This window comes from Myiozetetes cayanensis, unplaced genomic scaffold, assembly GCF_022539395.1.
Source record: "Myiozetetes cayanensis isolate MyiCay16 unplaced genomic scaffold, myiCay2020 scf6-25, whole genome shotgun sequence".
Taxonomy (NCBI): Eukaryota; Metazoa; Chordata; class Aves; order Passeriformes; family Tyrannidae; genus Myiozetetes; species Myiozetetes cayanensis.
In genome coordinates this window covers 34,713,672-34,736,945 of record NW_026087853.1, presented here as the reverse complement: position 1 = coordinate 34,736,945, position 23,274 = coordinate 34,713,672, and the positions used below count along the sequence as shown (strand labels likewise).

Genomic DNA, 23,274 nt, shown 5'->3' with positions numbered 1-23,274 from the left:
GTGGCGTGATTTCGTGAATTTCAGTGGATTTACTTCTGAGAGTGAGATTAGGACTGACACCTCTTAAATCACTCGGGTCATGCTCCATAATTCATTCGCAAGCTCCTTTAATTAGTTGCAGGTAAGCCCAGACTTCCTGGAGTTTGCTGCCTCCCCAGGAATGGACTCTGCCTGCTCTCAGTCGCGCTCGGGGTCCAGCTTCCCGCTTCTCTCATCGCCAGTCCGGGGGAACGTGGGTCAGGGCTCTTTCTCCCGCGGCTCCCAGTGCCGGAGGGAGCGGAGGGCAGGCTCCCGGCGCGCCAGAAGTTGTTCCGTGGGAGAGCCGAGCCGGGCTGTGCAGGGCCGGCCGGCCGGGCGGGCGGTCCGGCCGCCGCGCGTTATGTAAGGGCGCAGGGGCTGCGGGCCGGGATGACTGACAGGGAGAGGGAAATTCCTGGGGGAGGGGGAGCGGCGTTTCTCTGAAGCCGCTGCCAGCGCCGGCGGCTCACGGAGACCTGGCGGAGAGCGCGGCTGTGGAGCGAGGGAAGCAGCCCGGGGAGGACGCTGCCGGGCAGCGTGCGGAGCGAGGGGGCGGCGCGGGCTCGCTGCCCCGGCGGGGCACTCCGCCTGCCGAACGGGGGGCAGCGCCGGCCGTGCAAGGGGGCGAGGAGCGAGCCGGGCTTCCCCCTCGCGGCGCGGAGCGTTAGAACTGGAGCTGGAGAGCGGCAGGGAAGTGTCCCCCCCGGCCGCCCCGAGCCCTTGGGTGCCCCCCGGCGCGGCGGCGGCCCCGGCGGCGGCGCTGCCCCTTTAAGACCTGCTCGGCAGCAGTTCCAGGGAGAGGGAGTGACCTCTGGGCTTTGACAGCTCCCCTAATAACCAGCAGCGCCCCGGCCCCGCCCCCGGCGCGCCATTGGCCGGCGGGCCGGTATGCCGCGCTGCCATTGGCTGGCCGCTTCCCCTGAGCGAACCTTTAGAACTCCGAGACACAATATTCTGTTACATTGTAGCAAAATGGCGACTGTCATTCACAACCCCCTGAAAGCGTAAGTAGGAATCAAAAATGTACATATTCCGCGTGGTTTAAATATGAAAAAAGGCGCCTTTCCGGCGCTGGCTGCCAGCCGGAGCCGGGTGCCGGCAGCCTCCCGGCGGGTCCCTCCTTCCGCCCTCCTTTCTGCCCCAGCGACTCGCTCGTTTTTTGTGCAACACATCTCCGCGGCTCGCGCCGAAATTAACGAGGAAAAAATTGTCGGGTTAATTGGAGCCCGGGCGGGGGGCGGCGGGGCGGGGGGCGGCGGCGGGATGCCCGCCCGGCGCTCCCGGGGCGCAGCGCGGGGCCGGCGGTGGCCGCGTCCCCGTCCCGCGGGGTGCGCGCACTTGACACGTCCTGGCCGCGCTGCCCCCCGGGCTCGCCCCGCGCTGCGCGGGGCAAACACCGGCCCGGGGGGGGCTCGGAGCGCGGAGCTTCCGCGCTCGCACCGCGGCTCGAAGTTGCCTCCGCAAATCTTTGGGGAGTTGGGATGTCTTGGCGAAGGGGAGCGGAGCGTCCCCCCTCGCTCCACGGCTGGACGGTCGGAAAAGCGGGACAGCGGGGGCACTGCCGGAGCGCCTCGGCGTTCCTACGGGAGAGAGAAGGAAGAGGAGAGGGAGGGAAGCAGACTTGGGTGAAATGAATGGCTCGGGACTGCCGGTCGCTGATTTGGGGCAGGAAGTCTGGAGATCTGTTTTGCATATGACAGGCTTTCGCTTTTCAAAGTGGGGAAGAGAGTTGATTGTGTTTCCACCTTGAGAGCGGGCACAAGCCGCCGAGGGCTGCCCGAACGGGGTCTGACCCCTTCGCGAGAGAGGGGGGCACGAAGGGGGCAGGTACTTCTGCTGCGGAGGTATTCCGGGGTTCCCGGTTTGCAAATAAGGCTGATTTCTGAGGGGGACCGCGGGAGCCGGTTGTCGTCTTCTGGATCGCGTCCTTTATTTTCCCTGTGGTCTGCAGCGCACGCCGCTAATCCCCGAAGGCATTAGGGAGAGTGGGATTTGGCACCGTATGTGGGGAGAGGAGCTGTCTTAACCTTTTTCAAACGACTTCCCTGCTAACGGGGGCAGCGCTCTTGCTAGTAAAGCAGGGAAGCAGAGTACCTGGCGGTGACGCTTCGTTTGCACTTTCTGGCTGCGCTGAGTGGGTGTTTTTATACCTTCGAGTTTTCTGAGATGAAATTAGGGCTACGAGATTTTTCTTTTTCTTTTTTTTTTTTTTTTTTTTTTTTCTTTTTTTTTTTTTTTTTTCCAACTCAAGTCTCTCAGGCTGGAGTTGGAAAAACACTTGAAGGTTTTTCAGGGATTCCTGCGGCTGTCTCTCTGCGATCCGGAGGGAAAGGAAAGCCTCGAGCTGGGAAGGGGTGCTGACATGTTTATCTCCTGCTCTGTCCTGGCAGAAAACCTTTGCTTTCATTTACCCGCCCTCTCGGGTACGAGAATCCGCGGGGAGAGGGGAGAGCAGTTGCCAGGGGGTTAATCAAAGAAGTCCGAGTATCCTCACGGGTGGGTGGCGAGGGACGGAACACGCTCCGAAAACCGCGCGGAAGAGGCGGCGTTGCCCCCCCCGTTCGACGGCAGGTTTGGCGCTTGTGCAGGCGAGGGCGATTTCTTCCCGCGCCCCTCCCGAGCGCCGGGCGCTGCCCTGGCGCAGGCACCGCACCCCGGGGGCCGCACCTGGGCCGGGAGCAGCCGCGGACGTGTGCTGCCGGTGGCGGGGAAGCCCGGGCTCGGTGGCCTCTGGGGACGGCGGGTGGGAGGCGCGGAGCTCCCGGGAGCGGCCGCGGCCCCGGGAACATGCCGAGCGACCCCGGCCCCCGCCCCGCCGGCGGATGGGACCTCGCCTCGTCGCCTCGCACTTCGCGGCACTGTGGGGCTCCCGGCAGACGCGGCGGATCCTGCCGAAGGGCTGCTTGTGCCGAAATGAACTGGGGCCCGATCCCGCTGCTGCTGCTAAAGTCGGGGAGGACAGGATGAGGCCATTTATAATTAGCTCCCTTCTCCTCTCGTCGCCCCTGGGGGGTGTGAGAGGAGGAAACAATAGACATCAAGTGCTGGGTTCGCTTTTCTCGATGTGCCTTTTAAAGTACTAAGGCTATGTGGAGGAAGCAGAATTGGTACTGGCTGTCTGACACCATCTGCAATTTTGTTGACAACTTGTTTAATAAAACATTTTATAATTTTCACTTATTCTTTAAAGTTGCTGATCGGGGAACAATACACATGTGAATAAATTATGCATGGGATAAATTAGGACAAAAGCAGTAGGACACGTAATAAGGGAGGGATGCAGTGCACAGTGTTTTATCCTCATGTGTCCTTCCTGACAATGAACGGGAGCTGAATGACATTTGCATTTCCCCTGTCTGCGTTTTGATTGTATGTCAGAACCCACAAACGCCCCCTACAGAAACCGGCCACACAAAGGTTTTGCTCCGAGATGGGGGACAATGTAGAGACTGAGAAATCCCAGCTCAGGTATCAAGCAGCTCCTTGTGTGTGCTTGTGCGTTTAAGAGTGTCCAATATTCAGTTTGTCTCTGGCACTGGGACACATACGTGGCCTTGTTCATGCTAGACTAGTCTCTCTGGATAATGTATTCCAGTGTACCTGAGCATCTGTGGGAATGCGTTTCATAGAACAGCTCTGTGCGTGGAGTCTCTTATTAATGCTTCTTCTTACACTCAACTTGCCACTTTCCCTGTCCAGCACTCTCTTCTCGCTTTCTGGTTCTCTTTTGGTGCTTTCATTCCTTTGCTCTTCTCCCTTTTACCTTTTCTGGTGATGCAATCAACCTGTCATGACTGCCTGTTATTTCTGCCATTTATTATCTTGTTGTTTACCAATATGGTGCTACAGGCAAAAATATCTAAGTTTTAACACATCTGCAAGGTAAAGGTGGCATATGTTTGGACAAACACATTCTTCTTCATCTGTAGAAGTGGCAGTATTCTGACAGCTTTGATGGGACAGCAGTGGATTTGAAGTGCTGAGTTTGCTGGGTTGTTTTTTTCCCGCTAGTTTGTGTGTGTATCTCCATGCTTTTTCTTTCCATCTTCTTCTCCTTTGGATATCTTAATATGACAACATTTGAGTGGTGCAGTACAAGAAAAAAGTACATTTAAAAAGTACTCTGAATTACTTCAAATATCAGTCAGAAATCTCAATGGACTTTGCAAACATTAATTAACTAAACCTCTCAACACCCCTGTGAAGAAAGGATTATTGCCTTTGTTTTATGGATGGCTAATCTAGGACAAAGTGGTTCAGAAACTTTCTAAGAGATCAAGTCTAGAATGTAGCCCTTCAACTTCCAGTTTTAGCATCTAGTCCCATTTCCTCCTTCTCTGCTATATTAGGGATGTGCATATGGTACCATAATGCATTTAATGTAATTAAGACCTTGTAATTCACAAAGTCTTGTCTAGGAGCTGGTTTCCCCTCACCCTTATCTGTCTTTACTCCCACAGCTGATTTTTATTTCAGGTTGTCAATTAAACATACTAAATGGAACATATGTTAGGCTGTTGCCATTTCAGCATGTGAGATCCCTCACGCTGTATAGTGCTGTGCCTGGACGCTCACCAGAGGGGCTGCTGCCTTTCAGTAGTTTGGCAGTTTAGCAGTGCCAGTGCTTTCCCTTTTGCTCAGGACAGCCTCTGGGACAAAAGGGGCCAACTTAGGCTTAACTGTTAGGCCAGCTCACTTGCATGCTGACTGCAGTGTTGGATAACTTTGATGTGCTCGGGGACACTTATTTTCTGCCAGGTGTGTGAGGACCAGATCATCACAGATTTGTGTGCACAGTGCTAGAGCTGACATCATAAACCCTAGCAGGCCTGTTCTGTCTCTGCATTCCCACTGCAAATACACAGCAGCAGTCAGTTTTCCAATTGCTGTACCTTCTCAGATAAAATTGCCTTGACAGCCAACTCCGACCCCTGGGCTGCCAAAATGGCCTTCCTTGTGATGATGAATTCTGTGGCATGAGACACCTGTGAAGAAATAGTCTTTGTTCAGATCCCTGTTTCACACTGGCAAGAGACCAGCATGGGCCTTGGCTTCTTGTATGGCAAGAGTATTTATTAGTAATTACTCTGGCTTGAACTCAGTCTAGAAGCTCAACTGGAAGGGTCTGTGTCCCATTACATGTCCCTGAAGCAGCCCTATGTCCTGATTAGGTGGTGGTGAAGACTGATTTTGGTTTTGTTTTTTTTTTTTGGATGTTGTATAAGCATCTAGTTGCTGATTTTTTAATATTAAAGTGAAAGTGTAATGTGCAGTGGTGGTTTCAGCAGGTGGAAGCAATAAAATAGACAGACAGGTTGCTAGTTCAGTGTTTACAAGTGATGTGGAGGTGATTTTAACATAGATTTGTGGAAGGGAATTTTCTTCTGCTGGACAGAACATAGGGTTGTTGGGCACATTAAATCACATACAAAACCTCTACAGCACTTCCAGTGTGTGGCTCTGATGTTACTTAAAAACATAAATGAGCCCCAGTGTGACACATTTCAAATCAAAATTGCTGTCCACCTGAAAACTGTATTTTCTACATCTCAGCACCAACTTTCAGCAAAAGCAGGGCATGAATGTTACTGTATTTACACAGGGGAACAGAAGAATAAAACCAAAGTCATTGGAGGGCTGAAAAGCCAAGTTAAGAAGACCTGAGGATACACTGGTTTGAATATGAGAGGCTCTGATAAATGTTATGTTACTAGTTTCAGTCTTATGTCTGGTTCCACCAGTTGCTTATGCATGATTAGTTGTTGCAATGCTTTTGTAATTTTGTTTTGTTGGTCTTCCAGCCTTTTAGTCTGTCCAGTTGTGTGAACGGATGGAGGTTGTATCTCAAAACTGCCACTGAAGAAAAAGTTTTAAAAACATATTATCTGTGGTGTGTGAAAGCAATATTGAGCTATCTGGGTTGTGCCACAGAGGCCCAAAGGTATGATTTTTTGGAGGGTAAACACATGTGCAATGGGCTAGATGCATGATACCCATTAGATAGCATTCACAGTGTCCAAGTGAGAATAGTTTACACAGACCATGCAGAAGTCAGGTACACAAAGCAAAATGGAGATCTTCTTCCGTCTGAGTCATGGTGAAGGTAATGTGGCTTATCCTTTGTGGAGCCTAATGAAAATTGATTTCTTCCTCTACTCTCCTAAAACTGGAAGCGTGATATTTGGAGGTTGCTCTCAAGAGCAGACTTTGTCCATCTTGTATATCTGTCTTCTGCAGCTTATGACAGTTGGCTGTACCTCTACTGTCCTGGAATGAGGCATTCCAATGCCCCCACTGGCTGTGAATAAACCTTCTTTTAGGATTGTAATTTGCCGAGTCTGGAGTTTTCTCACTCTGGTTTGTCTTTCATGTCAGAGCTGAATTTCTTTGCTCAGTAGATCAATTTTACAATCTTGGTATTTATTCTGGGCTCATCACTGTGTTGTCTGTATGTGATGTTGCCTTGAGCAAGAACCATCCCTGTATTGTTTATCCCCGAGGACTTGTAGGAGTGGAATGAATCTGTTCCGGGAGTTGATGTTTTTTCCCTTGGAGAGACCAACCTCTGATCTGAGGTTTCCCTGTCTGGGGTGACATACTCCCATGTGCAGACGAGCAGCACCAAGGCAACATTGCTTAAGGCCTGTTCCGAGGGCTTCATTAGGACCGTACTTCTGGCTTTGCCTGACAGTTTTGCCCGGGATGCAGAGGCTGAGGTGTGTTAATTGCTTCCTTAGTGCAGGTCTCAGTTTTAGCAGTGGTTTGTTCCTTATAAGGAAAGTTAACTCATCAACAAAATCTAGGAGGAATCATACTTTTAGAATACCTTTTTTGTAAAACAAAAATTTTCAGATGGAAATGCTCCTTTCATTTTTTTAAAAACTCCTCTACATTTGTGGAACAAACTCAAATATGCTGGACTACTGCATGAGAAGCAGAAAGTGGTTTTCCTTTCTTATTTCATAAGAAAGAACCGCACAGTTTATTTTTACTGTCTAAACTGACTGACATGTAACACAAATATCGTGAGTGCTTGAATACTGAATATTTAAAATCCTTATTTATCTTTAATAGTCTAAATTATTAGAAGCATGATACTTTTTTTAAAAATTGTTATATATGGTTTATTTCCCAGCAGAACATATTTTAACCACAGGTTCCCAGCAGATGTCTCAGAGAAGAATAATGCAGTGTCTCAACGGCTGCTGGCAAATATCCTTCTCACACCCCCATCCCCTCCAGTATGGAAATAGCAGGACTATGTCAGCACGTGTCTCAGTTTTCAGGTTACCTGCCTGCAACGGGCGCGGTCAGAGAGTTACAATTCCAGCCGCATGGACAATTTTACTGGCACTCCAGCACTGTCTGAGGGGAGGCTTCACAGGGAGCCAGTGGAGCAGCAAGAGCAGAGCAGGGATGGGTACTGATGAGTGTGCACTAGGTGGCTGTGATCAGCAGCGTGTGCTTGCCAAATCCTGATTCATTAATTTCGTGTTCTGCTGAGCTGTAGCTGGGAGAGAGTACCCTGCTCAGGTGTTGATGGGGACACTGGCTACATCAATATTTTTCTGGTGGGAAAGGCTGAAAGCGATATTTAATGTCACAGTCTGTTGTGACAGAACTAATCCAACCTGAGGATCATCTCTCCATTCATACAATGCAGAGGGTTCTATCAGTCTGAAAACTCTGTACTTGCTTTCTGATAATTTTTATAAATCAATATAAAATACCAACCCTAACACATATGAAATCTTAGTATGCAAAAGAAAGGAACTCCATGTAACTTATGGTTTCTCCCCCTTCTTTTTTGTCAGATTCCCATTTACAATGTGAGATACAATGCCTTGGTTAAGACACTGTGCTAAATTCTCTACAAACACATGGCTTAATGCTTTCTGCCTTTTAGTTCTCAAATATCTAAATAGGTTGGACGGTGCAAAGAAAATCAGGTGCAGAGCAGTGGAATAAGGCCGTGCCCTGAGTTGGTTAATTCCAACCTGCCCTACCGCATCATCTGGCTGGGCTGATGTGATCTGATCAGATGCGGGCATGCTACTTCTGCCAAAACACAAAGTACAGTGCTTATGCTGCTTTTATGCTTTGAATTGGCTTCATGATAGCCATGGGAAGATAGATTATGGCTGTTGGAACAAAATTTCCCCTTGAAAATGTTTTGGGTGCTTTTCATGTTTTGGAAGAGTAAGTGAACCCCAATTCAGTGCTTTGTGTCATGCGGCTACGAAATTTTTTGTCTGGTTCTAGGAACTCTGCAGTTTCTGGTGTTCCTATGGATCCACAGCCTAACATGGGTAGTCACAGAGTTGGAAGAAAAATCAAGATGTCTGGAGTTATAGCCCAGATAGTTCACTATCCAGTGAACAGTGCCATAGGGAAACTTACCATGGAGACCAAAAGTTAGTGTTATTTCTTCAAGGGAAAATAGTGCCCATATTTCCATTCAATTTCCATTTTTAAGAACAGTTCTGAAGAAAACTGTTTTTGAAGAAGATTTGTAAGTGTTCAAGTATTTTGGTCTCAATATTGTTTCCTGAGAGACTGTGTTTAGCTAATGATGGGGACAAATATATTGTATGTTTATGATTACTTTAAAACCTGTGCAACCTGAATAAGAAATAATGGAAACAGTGGTTCAGAAAGCTGTTTTACTGCTAAACTCCTTTGGTGTGCATGATGTTTCAGGCTGCTGTTTAGAAAATACATTTAGAAAAATCACTAGCCAGTGTCCAATATCAGAAATTATACCATGAAACCATTTTAATCTACAAGCTTACCCTTGTGGCTTTTTTTTTTTTTTTTTTTAAACTGCTAAAGGGTGTTTTAAAGACTGTAAATTCTTGTGTTTTCTATGGATTCTTCATCCTCAAAGTTTCCAGTTCATTAGCTTATATCTATTGATGTGAAATATGGATTAAATCAGGATCATAATTTTAATTCAGAGATTAGTACCCTTTATAGCTGGGGTAGTGCAGGGTAAGAGGCATGATATGTGATATGTGATGGGTGAGAGTTGGTGATGGGAAGACCTTGCAGTGAACTCTTTCTCCACAGGTACAGAGAAACCATCTCAGTGGCCACACTGAGATATGTCTACTGCTTCATCATATCTGACTGACCCTTTAATTTTTAGGATGTCCTTCTCAAAAAAGGATGTGCCCTTCTGCTAATGTTGGTGATGTTAGCTTCAGTGATCAAATGGCATGTGAATGAAAGCAATGTTAATACTTCCCCAGGCAGGACGGGGCTCCAAAGGCTTCTTGATTCTCTTTTCTCCTGTGCTGATGGAAATGAATGGGACCTCCGTCAAGTTAGCTGGTGTTATGCTGATGGCAAACAGGCATTCCCGAGGTTGAAATCTAACAAAATAGTGTTGATGGGGTAAATACATGGAAAAGTCTTCTCAATTTTCTGTCACAAGATCTGATTTGTTTTTGTCAGTAGTCTCAGCTAAATGTTTTATCTTCTCCTCGCTTTCCCCTGCCTCCCAACCTCTTTCCCCCATTGACCTCTACGAGAGCAATCCCGGCTGCTGATTTATCAGGGCAGGCTAGCTCAGCACTGTGTGGAGATTGCTTTTAATTAACTCTCTTCGTTTTGCCAACCTTCAGGGAGCAGCAACCCTTTAATGATTATAATATTTTATCTGGATTTATATCTACCTTATGTGTTGTTTGTTGCTCTGCTTCCTCACATGTTCTTCCTGAGTCATTTCCCAAAATGAAACATTTGTTTCAGTTCCCTCATACAGGATGAGGAGGAGAGTCTTTAATGGCTTCTGGACTGGGAAAATGGACTGTCTATGATCTGCTGAGGTGTTTTGGAGGTGGATGAGGATTATGAGGTGATGTGTGGATGGGGAGTACAAAGTGATGCATTTTGGGGCTGTTTGGAGCAAGACTCACCTCAGTGTTCTGCCTCTGTGCAGAGGGAGAGGCAGCTTTGTTTCGTGATTGCAGCATGGCAGATAAGAGCTTACTGAATTAACTCTGCCCCCTGACTTATTATATGACATAGATAAGTCATGAGCTTATTTTCACAGTCAGGTATAACTCTAGTGTCTCCTCTACTCAGCCTGACTAGCGTGAATGTTCCTATAATGTAGTTAAATTCCTGTATGTGAATACAGGTCTAAAGCAGAGTCTCTCTTTATGTGCTAAAGACTACCTTGGTCTACTGTGAGTAGCTCTACCAAGTGAGATTTCTTCAAACTGAGCAGAAAGCAGCTATATAAAATTTCTCCCACCTGGAATTTTCTCTTTTCATATCCTCCAATGAGAATTTCAGGAGGTTCCAGCATGAAAGAATTAGGAGAAAAAAAAAAAAAGTAATTTGTAATGTAAAGTATGTGTTACTTTCATGCCAAGGCAGAAAAATATCTTATAATCATGCTTAAAGTATGCATCATAGCCCCCTTTTGTGGGATTATTTCCTCCATTCTTCTGAAGGGAAGAATGGCATGCACTGTCTGACTTGGTGATGGTCATACTAGTCACACCGTCGGCCACTGACTCACCATTGCTTTGCTTTTGGTGTTTGCTAGTATGAGAGTGATGTGTTGAAGGTGAATGGGAATGCTTCCATGGCATCACTTTCATGGCCAAGCTGAGGAATAGAAAAGTGACTTAAGACTGCCTGGTCCTGATGGAAGAAGTTCACCAATAATTATTACTAAAACATCCTTAATGGCAGTGATTTGTGCCCAGAGCTGATAAAGGCATTTTTGGGATGTAAGGACTTTTCCACAGAAATGTACCAAGTGGCATGTACTTTTGCATTTCAAAGTATACATGCTGCGCACCAGTCTGTTCACTATGAGTTATGTATTGAATTCAAAGTCATTGGTGTGAGAACAGTTTGACTAAATTTACTTTACATGGCTACTTATAAGTATATGTAAGTGTATTTAAAGCTCCTTTGTTAAAATGCAGAAGAAATTAAGAGGTTCCCAGATCTAGTCCACCCTTACTGAGGAAAATGACTCTGAGACACCAGCTAAAAGGAACATAGTTGTGAGAGCTACTTATCACAATGTTGGCAGCACATCACTGCATAAGATCCTCTGTGTCATCTGGTCTGTGGTATGTGTTTGTGTCTATCCTATCTTACTCTGCATTCCGCTTTCCTTTAAAAAAATAATTGTTTGGATTTAATTTTTTTGGTGTTGTTGCTGTAATTCCACAGTAACTAACTCCTGGCATTCTCATCTGACCAGACTGCAAACATATCTGGTTCAGGTACTCATTCTGCTGAGTAGATCTGAAAGTAAATCTCTTTCTCCCCTGTTACTAACTTTCTAGTTTTGTTTCCATAACTGACTTATCCACAGAGTCCTAGGGTTAGGAGAGGCTGCCTTCTGACATGTCTTCCGAATTCCTTACGGCTAAACACACACCATGTGAAGTCAAAACCTGGCTCGGCCTCAATGGCCAGTATGTTTCCCAGGCTGCTCTTTCCAGCTACCTTCTCCTCCATGTACCACTCAGAAGGGAGGAAGAGGAACAGATGAGGGGTGAGCTCTCTGCCTTTGGGAAAGCTCTGACCTGAAAATGGATTGCAATTTCAGCCAAATGGTTCCTTCCCTTGGTAACAGAATTGTATGCCTGGGCTCTGAGCTCTTTGCATTAATTTCTTCTCTGCTAAACTTTCCCAGTCAATTAACCATGTCCATCTCCTGCTCTAGCAGCCACATAGTGCCTTTTCTGCCACAGCAGGGTTTTGGAGCAATAATTCCCTGCAGCTTTTGCTGCAGCAGTTTTCCTCTAGCAGCTTCCCTCAAGCATGGTTATCAATCAGGACCTGTCAGTTTTTTCCCTCCAATGCATCTGTTTTCAGGGTTGTAGGACTTTGACCTATTGCTTTTGTCTTTATAAGGACTACTTTTTACAACAGGGCCCAAAGCTGAATGAAAATGTCTTACTGTGAAGAGATTCTGCTAATCCTGGATATTTCTTTTGCTTTCTGTCATTTTGCCTCCCTTGGGTTTTAATTTTGCATGTCCAAATGGCCTCATTTAGCTGGCTAATTGTTCTTGTGTGGTTGTTCCAGGCAGCACCTGCAGTGTAGAGGTCTCCTCTGAGTACCTGGCTAACAGAACTTTGTGAAAGAGTAGTGAGTTCTTAGAGGTTGAAGTGTCTAGGGGATGCTCAGCCATGGGGTTTGACATAGACTACCTTTGAATGGAATTCCACACCCACCTCTGGAAGAATGGCTTGTATGCTGGCGCTAGTGTTCCCTTTGCAAAGCACCTAAGTGGCCATGACAGTGGCTTGAACATGATTTTCTTGCATGTTTTATTACCATCAAAGGTCAGGTTGGGCTAGAGTATCAATTAAAGAGCCTTTGCTTTTTATCTTGTCTTGAGTTTTTGGGTGAGCCTGGTCCTGTTCCTGTAGCTACCTATATCATTAAGGCTGCCATCCTAGTTGGCACTAATTGGTTCCTCTGTGGGTACTTTCAGACAAGAAGACAAAGACCAAATTGGCCACAGTGGCTCAGTTAATGGAAGTGTAAGTTTAAAAGAGGCTTCCTGGGTCTTATGTCCACTTCTCTGGTACTATGTCAGATAATCTCTTTCATAAACTGAAAAGTCCTTGTCTTAAATCTCCACTTGGACTGTTTGTTCCCATTACTCCTCTTGGGATGTTTCCAGAACCCACTGCTCTGACGACTGAAAATAGCATTTTAATCCCTAGGCTAGCCCTACTTGTGACCAGTTTATACCCATTTGTTCTGGTGCCAGCATGGAGTTGTTAGTTTAGGTACTATTGGTCCCTCCATGTCTTCCTCTCCACTCTAACTTGTACATTTGTATGACACTATGTGTCACATATTATAAGCCCTCTTGGTCTTTATTTTGATATACTAAGCTGTCTGTGCTATCTTTTCCTTTCCTTTGATGACTGATGTGTTGATTGTTTTTGCCTTCTCTACTCTAGCTTGAATTTCTCACATTCAATTATCTTGAGTGTGAGTAGACAGAATTGTATTCTGTTCCAGGTGAAGTTTTGCCCTCTACAATAACTTTATCTTTTACTTCTTTCTTCTGGGAAAACCTTGCTTTTGTGTTTGTTTGTGGTTGTATAGTGCTGGTGGTTCACAGTCATCCTGTGGTAGATTGATATTGTTTTTTCCTCTCCTGTCCTTTCAGTTATTGTTGAGATGATGTTCTGTTAGGTATTAAGTGACATTTATACTGAATTCACTCCATCTAATTCTTCCTGTCTAATGCTCCTAATTTCCTTGATGTTCCTTCAGCTTGTGTTAGTGGCTAACTTTTCTCAGCACACACACTTTTTGTGCCAAGGTCATTAATGGAAATACTGATTTCAGTCCACAGACCAACCCTTTCTAGAACTCCAGAAGTAACCAGAAATCACCCAGCTGTGTCCAACCATCTTTCAGTAGTTTTTTAGTCATATCACTGTTCTTTTGCAAATCCTCATCTTCTCCATTTTCAGTAATTTCTCATATGATACTGTATGAAACATTTTCTAAAAGTCCAAGTAGCTAAGAAGTATCTTATGAAAGTAAGATGTCAAGTTACTCTGTCACAAGGTATCAGTCTCTCACCTTTACAGTTTCCTTGTTCAAGACCTTGATCATTTTGCGCTTAAAAAATTGGATGTGAGTAAACTCTAGCTCAGTTAGCTTTACTTCAATAATTTGCAAGGCTTTTGTTCTAAAAGAGTTAACAAAGAGTATCTTATTTTGCGTTTCATGCTTTGGTAATATAGTAGCAACCATGGTTTTCAGTATCTGTTTAAGGAACTTGCTAGTAAATGTATGATTTTATGTCGCAGTTCTTGGGCAGAGATTATTTAGAATTTATGCTTTGACTGCACAAATGTCTTTGTGGCTTCCACCTCTGTCATTCCAGTGAAGTACCTCATTCCTTTACTTCTTGGCTTCTACCTATATTATATTTAATCTATGTACCATTCTAACTGCACAGCATATGAAATTTCTTTGGTTGCTTTTGTTTTGATGTCTGAAGAATATTGCTGGTTTTTAATAGCTTTTGCAAGTTGTAACTCTCAACTTTAGAAATTCTCCCTATACTTCCTAACCTTTAGGATCCATTTTTTTCTTCTCTTACTACTGTTTTCTGCTCCTGAAGGGTGTCTGTTTAATTCTGCAGTCCTTTTCCAAGGTAACTATTCAGCCAATAAATTCTCCAGTCTTTCCATATGAGTTTCAAACAATTCTTGCATTTTGCTCTAAAAGAAATTCCTGAAGTTCTGCTGTATTCCGCTCCTCCCATGCTTAAAGAACAGGTTTGAAGTACTTTGTGATGGTGATGGGTATCATAAAATTTTGTACCTATTCTTGGACTGCTGAAGACTTAGGTCATGTTGATCTAGGGAAAACAGGGGCAATTCTGCTTAACATTAAGTTGTTTTACTTGATTAGATCATGCCTAAATGTAGCTTTTAAGATTTCATCAGTATAAAACAATGTTGTATTTTTCACCAGCATTGCAACCATTAAGTGGAAATTCAAATGAGCAACATAAAGATTTTTTTTTTTTAATGAACTTACTTCATTATTCTCTGATATTGGTCTTATTCAGAGAAAACTGTGTACACATGCACACAAATATACATACATTATGGTATTGTTTGTTAATCAATGTCCTTGCATTTTAAACATTTCCATATGCTCCTTACTGATTTATAGCAGTACATGATTCAAGTCTTTTCTACTGGTCAGTTTCACAAACTCATATAAATAGGAAAAAGTGATATATATCTCTATATCTATATTATATATATATATATTATTCTTACTATAGGGCTCTGGGAATTTTCAAAATATTATAGCTGTCTTTGGATCGATGCATATCCCAGCAAGCCCTTGCATAAGTGACCTAAAATCGTGTGATCAAACCTCTCCTCCCCTCCCCATCCCTAGAGAGATATTTGTAATTAGATAAAATGAGGACAGAATATGCATAAGTATCTGTTATGCTGGGATTCCTGCCCAGAAAGGAAACTAATGGCCTGAGCTGGCCATAATCTTTTGCACCCTGTGTACTATTGACAAGGCTATGGCTTGAGATGCTGGGAGTTCAGGGGCAGATTTTTGCTGCTGTCTTATGGTAACCTTTCTAAATTGACTGTTTTCCAAAACAAGTGGAATTACACAGCCTATATTTTACTCATCATGCATTGTTGGGGACATCTTGCTTGTAAGAGAGGGCCTGATTCTTCAGTCTCATGGCTAATGCAGAGGAAGTGAGTGTAAATTACTGCTTCAGTGGTTTGGAAGGGTTACACATTCACTTTGCCCAGATGTAAATGAAGTGCAAGACAGTGGAGAACTGGAAGTGGAGTTGTTACTGGTAATTTTTTTCCATTTCATCTAGCAATTGCTGCTTCTTACTGGTTCTTCAGAGAAAGGGGTGGTGGAGTTCTGTGGGCACATTCACCTCTCTCTAGTTAAGCTAAGTATCCCCTTTGAAGCCTGTATGACAGGTTATCTAGTACTATGATACTACACAATGCAAGAGGATCAGATGGGTGGCACTTCAGGAATCTAGAGACTGCTTTATGTACTGCTGCTGTTTCCTTCTTTCTCCCAGTGCATACGGTAGGTGCCAGCTTTCCTCTCATGAAATTCTAGCTTCTTGGTCCTCTGCTAGGTTGGGTTTTGTCTCATGACTTGGCAACAGTGAAACACAAACTCTGTGCACTTGCAGTCCTGTCAGTCTTCCTCAGATATCCAACAAGTTGTTGGTAAATCCACCGATGAAAAACTTGTCTTAGAGTGGGTGGGCAGTCTGCGTGCTGGTCTTCCTCTCCTGTTCTGCTTCAATGTCCTTGGGGTAAATGTCAGTAAAAGTAAGAAGTGTTTTGATACAAAGTGGGGCAAGGTCACGTAAAAAGCATGCCCTCCTGCACATTCCCAAGGAAAGTATTTACCCAGCATTTCCATTGAGCTGCCTGGCATAGCTAAATCAGGAAGAGAGCCAAAGCCATGCTGAAATTTAATTCTTTTTTTTGAAATTAAGTCCAGTTTGGCATCTTTTTGAGCTGAGGAAGTTTGGCTTGCTCTTCTCCACTCACAGTAAATTGCAGAGTAGAAGGTTTGGGGTGAATCTCTTTTCTGTGCTTACAAGGCAGCAGGAGCTTCTATGGCTGGGCTGGAATGTGTTGTTTCAACACACTGAATGTGAAAAAAAGCGCTTTAGCTTTATACAGACTGTGGTTTTTGTTTGTACTCAGTCAGTGTGATTTCACTGAAGTCCAAAAAGTTATGCCAGTGTGAGAGACAAACCAAGTCTATGTTATTTCAAGACAACTGTACTACAAGAGAAAATTCTTTTTATTCCCCACCCCCCACCCCACCTTAATTTCTCAGAATCTCTGTCTTTCTCAGATATTCAGTAGTGCCCCGTTCTTATAATTTGGCAGCAAATGTTGACATCAGTAACCTCTTATGAGATCCTTAGCAGAAGCTTATAGCTTAACAGACAGGACAGACAGCAGATAACTTCTTAGTAACAGGGATGGGTCAAAACAAAATCCTGGATCTCAGCACTTCTTGTGAGCTTTGAAGATTGAACCTGCATTTGAAGTTAAATGTCTTTAATGAACAGGATCCAAACACCCACATGCTTTGGCAGAGCTCAGATCCAAATTCTGTCTACCTAAAGAATCAAGGTTCTGTTTTCATGTAGATTCTTCCACTAGTGAGAAGTAAGGGAAGGGATAAGACAGAAAATATGACACACTGGCAAAATTGTTTTTCAATACTATGTTTTTCAAAATTTTTTCCATAAGGCATCAGCAGCTCTTAAAAAATCACAGAGAGAGCATACACTTGTCAGTGAGCCAGAACAGTTAAATGTTTTTAAATATTTTAATTGGGTTATTTCTTCACCTTTCTTTCTCACAAACATGCCCAGTAAAATTCCAGTAATGAAAACACATACTTGGAAGGGTGATAAAATCCTTTTCAGCAAATAATGATGGTGACATTTTAATCACATCATAACAACACTGTTTGCTATGCTTTAGGTTTGGCATTGAACTTATACACAACATTTGTTCTTTTATACAGTATTGGTATTACATAGTAAAAATAGCACAATTGCAAAACTCATTTTGTTACTTTTGTGCCAACTTTGTTCAGCTGACAGTTGCTGTTTGAACTTTTAAAGCAATGTTTCATGCATATGCTAATGCCAACTGTACGATTAATTCTCTATACTTTCAAATGATTCTCTTGTGCCTTACAACCCTGTATGGTAGTTACTTCCCAGTTTGAACTACCTGCAAAACCGCTTCTGTCAGGTAAGCTGAGCTCATCCTGAGTGGTTCCCTCCATCGAGATGATAAAGAGCAGTTACTACCTTTCAAATTTCCCAGTACATTCCTGCACAGTAGTTTGTTATAGGCACTTGGTTTCACTAAGCCTTTTCAGGATGGTGCTATTCAGAAATTTTCATCTTTCTAGTGTGAGGTTTGGAACTACTCTCTGAAGTTTTGGATGCTGTGTATCTTCTGATTGTTTTCTGTCTGTGAAGGATTTAAAAAAAATAAATATCAAGAGGGTGAAAACAAGACCAAGAGCATCCATAAATGAACACTACAAGTAGTGGTACATAGTAACAGCTGAAGAGCTGGTGTTGGAAGTCTCCACTGGGTCCCACTTAAACTAGTTTTGGATTAAGGAAGTAAAAAAAATCAACTCAGTAAATAGGGAGGGGGAAGAACTCTCCCCAGGTGAGACGGTGTTCCCTTGGGAACCACGAGCAGGCTGATATGCAGCTAGACATGCTGCTGCATCCTCCTGGAAGGTTAGAATTCAGACAGAGGAGACACATATAGATTTTATTTTGAAATATTTTCAATTCTTCCTTGTTCCTACTGTTACATTTAAACTGCACTTTATTTTAGGAAGGTTGTTGTTGTTTTCTATGTTCGCTTCTTAACAGTTTCTCATGTGGGGAACTTAAAATGGGCAGAAAAGGATCAATATGCAAGAGTTCGTGTACAAACCAGAACCTGATCCCAGAGAGGGGAATCAATGGACTTTCACACTGGGAAAGACATCAGAGGGGAGCCAAAAATGCTGTTGGTCCCTAAGAAGTACCACTTACCTAAGAGTCAAATGAAGTGGTTTTGTTTCCTGACAGGCCTGCTCAGAGTTTCACTCAGTGTTTCCTTTTCCATATTTATAAACATGTAAAATGTGATGGTGACCTTAATAGTAATGACTTATATTGGACCAGTCCTTATTTGTTCCAAGATACCACTAAAGAGTCCTGGGGTTGGTAGACCTTTGCTTAGCTGGAGATTGTTTGAAAGGTGATGAAAGTCACCCTGTAATAAAACTGTAACTACACATTAGGGGACAGTGCTTGTGTGAGACATTCTTTTTCTGCTTTATGTTGGCCACATACCTCTGTAGCAATAATTATTACAAAATGACTCATCAGCATGCTACATGGGGCACCACCTACTCTAGTGGCACCGGTGCTCCCCTGGACTGGCAGATACCTGTGCTCTAAGGGGATCTGGGGTTTCCTGGCAGCACAGGCAAAGCTGCATTTTGCCTCTCCAAGGATGAGGGGTCAAGGCCAGTGCTATTCCAGTTATGGGGAAGGAAGAAGCAGGAAGAACTGGAATGGAGAAGGAGGGGAAGATGAAGCCTGCTACTCCTTTTCCAGCCAGGAGAGTATGGGAAATGGGAATGAGACCTGAAGGTGGGAGGTTTCCTCCTGTAGGAGCTAATCCCACTTGGCAGCCACCATGATGCTTAGCATCGTTTCCAAATGGCTTTGATAATGTTTTTTTCTAGAAGCTTTTAAAGAACCTAAGCTGCCTTAAGAAGTCCTCCAGAGGCACACTTCATTAAAACTCTTGAAACACTGGCTAGGAGCAACTGGTCAGGTCACCTGTGGAGGCCCAGTGAGATCAATAATTGGGCCTGTGCCACCTGATATTTGCAAATGATCTAGGAAAGAATGTGGAGAGGAGATGGCAAACAGCTGATAATACTAAGGATACTCCATGTGGGAAAAACACAAGGTTGCTGCAAAATGTTGAAGAAGAACCCCATGAAAGTGAATTATTTGGGTCATTAATATGACTGGTTATGTTCCATTTAGAAAAATGTAAATTAAGGCATGCAGGGAAAAATGTCCCAAATTAAGGTATACAGGAATGTGGACATAACTAAATATTGACAATGAAGAGAAAAGTTTTGGAGTTATAATGGATCTACCAAAATATAAACTTTGTGCTCAATAGTAGCGAAAGATAAAAATAAAGTAATAAGGAAAAAAGAGGGGACAGGAAGGGACGTAGGCTGAATGTTATGAGTTAGTATCAAAGGAAAGAAAACAAAAATGACATGAGAATATATTTGACACATTACTGATCTTAAAGGTTTTTTCCAACCTAAATGATTCTGTGGTTCTACGATTCTATATGAATCCAAGTTTTGGAGTATGTTAGAATACTGTGAGCAGTTTGGTCTCCCTGTCTTGAAAAGGATACAATAAGCTCAAAGATGTACTGAGAAAGAAACAAGAAGGATCAAAAGGAATGACTTCTGTATGAAGAATTACTAAATTGATTTGGGTTTTCCAGCCTGTAAAAAGATTTCTGACTCTCTCTATGAGAGAAGTTCATGAGATCAGGAGCATCATGGAAGGGGCAAATGGGGGATGGATGGATGGATTCATTCTCTTTCTTGAAGTCAAAAGTTAGGACATCAAACGAGATTATCAAGAGGTTGGTTCAAAAGGAACAAAAGGAGATACTTTTCCGCTAAATATTAAATACATCTGTGAAACTCTTTACAATGGGAGGTATGGGATATTAAAGTTTAACTGGGTTCAAAATTTCAGCTTTAAAGAAGTAAAATCCCTCCATGGCTGTTGAATACCCTGATATCTGAATCACAATTCCCCACAGGTTGAGAGGATATACAAGTATATTTCCTGCAGAATATCACTATATTCATATTTTGTGTGCCTTCCTTACTGGCCTGAGTTTGAGACAGCATCCTGGGCTAGATGGACCTTTGGTCTGACCTGGTATGGCTGTTTTTATGTGCCGAAGTCTCGGGCAGTCACACTGTATTTAGCAGTCTTGCAAGGAAGGCCTTGAGAAGTTTCAAAATAAGAGACTCAAAAATGCAAGATGGAATTCTGATTACTGGCTGAATAACTAGAGCTGTATTTTGTTCTTTGCAATGTTTGCTTCTGCATGTCAACCCTAGGGGGAAGTCGGTGTGCCAGTTCACCCGGGTCTTGCAACAACTGAGACAATCTGTTTATTAAACATAGGCTTTGGCTGCTGTTCAGAGGAAATGGCATGATCCAGACTGGTAATGCAGAGACTTGTATTTAGTTTCTGCCTACACCATTGACTTTCTGTATATTTTCAGACAAGTCCTGTACCTTATTGTCCCTCTGTTTCCCTATGAAAAGAATCCATAAAATCCTTTATTTCTCAAAGACAAGTTTGAGATACATGGTTGTAAAGTGCTAAATGAAGGGCTAAAACTTGTGAGTGAATACAAAGTGTTTGATGCTGATTTGTTTAATGGGCATTACATTTAAGAGATTTGCGGCCTTTAATATCTGTTCATAGGCCTTTCATTCAGACTGGGTAGGAGGTAAAACCTATATTCAGATTCATTCTAGAGGGAAAAAATCTTAATTAGTTGTTTCTACACTTATTAGTTATTCATTGGTTTGGGGTGTGTGTGTGTGTGTCAGTATTGGCAGGGTGAACCCCTGGGAAATCTGCAGTGATCTGATCTGACTAGGGGAAGCATTTTTGTTTTATCTTTTCTGTCCTGCTGCACAGTTTCTTTTTGCTTTTTGTTGCTCTCACTAGGTCACTGTTAATGGAATGAATTTTGTAGTTGTGTCTCAGATTCACAATCATATGTGACCTTTGCTCTTCCATGTGTCTGTCTTTCTGCTCCTGTGGCCATTCGCAGACATGTCTCTTATAAGTTAATATTTATAATGAAAGGCAACTGGTGGCACTTGTCTATATGGTGGTTGTCCTCTCCTCATGCTGTGCAGTAGCATACCTGAATCCTGATGAGAAGACAGAGATGCTCTTGTTCAAAACTAAAGGTATTCAGCGGAATGATTATTGTTTGCATATTAGGCACTTGATCAAGATAGTTTACAATGTTTCCAGGACTGCACACATTGGGTAAAAGACACACTGAAATCCATCTTTTTCAGTACACTAGCTAGGTATTCACACAGCTTTCTACATCAGGAGGAAGCTCTGATGTGCTCCTTTTATTTATCAGCATTTGAGTACCACATTTTTGAGAAATCTTTAGAGATGAAACACAAACTTTGGTAGCGTGACCAAAAAGACCTACATGATTGCCTTCCCTACTGGGATTCAACTGCTGGGATTGCATCAGTCCTCTACCTCAAAGCTGCTATGAATCAGGAAGTGTGGGAGAGGACCCAGGAAGTTGTGCAAACCTCCTCTAAGTTTCACTAATAAACTTCTACACACCTTTGAAATGAAATAGCTGGGACTGTGACATTCCTATGGAGAACCTTACAGCAGCAAAAGAAATCAGCAGCTCCTATAAATGTATCTGCTTGGTGCTTCCCCTATTGGGCACCAGAGTAGTCTCAATGTGAATGGAAATCTACATTGCAAATGAGAAGGCAAAAGATGTGCAATTGCTTCTTGATACTATTGTATGCTTCCAGTGCTTGCTGATGGGTTCACAGGGCCACTGCAGGTGGCTACTAGGAAGAAGTGTGGATTGTGAAGAAAGGCTGGCAGTAAAATAATTAGTATTGCTATTATTATATTTTATTTTGTGTCAATTATTTAACCGTTCATACCTGAATGCACAATTTTTACTCTTTTTTTTTTTTTTTTTTCTGATTCTCTTCCTCACTGCAAGGTGTGTGTGTGGAGTGCGTGAGTGGCTGTGTGATACTTAGCTGCCAGCTGGGGTTAAACTGTGACACCCTGGAATTTGTTTCCACTTACAGTCTAAGCCGCCTGTGTGCCAGTTACCGCTACTTTTTGACTTGGAAAAAAGTGGTTATTTGAATGACACCTTGTTCTCAAATTTTATGTAGTTTCCTCTACATGCAGATTCTGCGTGAAGGCCACCGTAAGTGTCGTGAGGTACCTAAACATGGCTTAGCAAAGTTATTCTATGCTATGCAAACAGTAACTCTGTGCAAAGAGCATTCACCCCAGCCTATGCTGCTATGCTGCCAGGGAGTATGCTCAGAGGGTGGTCTTGTCCCAGTCTTCCCTTGTTAACTTTCCTTCTGATTGTCTGTGTACATTGCACTGCTTCGCTCTCTGCCCAGCGACCAAAGGCCTCCAGTTATGAAGTAGAGTAACAGATAAAAAAACACCCCCACAAAAAACCCAACAATCAAAACCAGCAAAACCTCCCCCCAATCAAGAGAGCACCCATTCTAGTGGAAGATATGCCACTTTTTGAGCCAGGTACTGAAGGATGTATCAAACACTTGAAGTGAAATTTTTGCTCCATGGAAATGGAGCAAAATACCTTAAATAAAAATGGAAAAATGAACCCTAATTCAGTATTAATATTTCAATTTATGTGAGTGTTGTACCTTAGTTTCACTTTCTGCCTTTCTTTGTGTGCAATCTCAGTTCTAGCTGAAGATTTTCTCTACCTTTTGGATTTCTAAAAACTATAATCTGTATTAAGGCAGTTGATAACACCTTGAAAGTGTTAATTTTGAATCCCTCCCTGCAGTTTAACCCTTTTGTTTAAGAGGCCCAAGAACAGTCTGCTCGTCAGACTTCCAAGCTCAGTCCCAGTTTTTGCCCACCTAATGCCATATTCAGTGGAAGAAAATAGAAATATTTCTAGTTATTAGGATATTCTATTTCCTTAATCCCTGGAAAGGCCAAAATGAGATGGACGAAGATAAGCAAACCCCTAACAAAGTGAAGTAATGAGTTACCACTGTTGAAGCAGGGCAGGAGGTCAGGACTGAGGGAAGGATTGGAAAGAAAGTGTGTGTGCATACGTGTGTGTGCTACTTTGCTTTGAGAATAATTCAAAGAAAACTACCACAGATATGAAGGCATCCAATCCCTTAAAAGGTTTGCAGCTTTTTGATTTGAAGAAATTGGTATTCCTCTGGGATAGGGGGATGTATGCAGGCTTTTTTTCCTCACTAATCTCTTGGTATCCCTGAAGTTGTAATAGGGACTCTTCCAAAATGTAAGTTCATGTGTC

General features: G+C 43.4%; 1 protein-coding gene across 9 annotated transcripts in view; it reads left to right on the top strand.

Moving 5' to 3' along the window:
* Window positions 1–906: 906 nt before the first annotated feature.
* Window positions 907–23,274, top strand: part of DPF3 (double PHD fingers 3) — a 172,938-nt gene continuing 150,570 nt past the window's right edge. For 8 of the 9 annotated variants that reach the window (XR_007631655.1, XR_007631656.1, XR_007631658.1 and 5 more), the window contains exon 1: window positions 923–1,022. Coding sequence is in view for 4 of the 9 variants with exons in the window: in XM_050337226.1 (XP_050193183.1) it covers window positions 991–1,022 (32 nt within the window). In the remaining 5 variants the exon portion in view is untranslated. Of the gene's footprint in view, window positions 1,023–23,274 lie in introns of all 9 variants that reach the window. The other variant, XM_050337222.1, reaches the window with a different exon arrangement.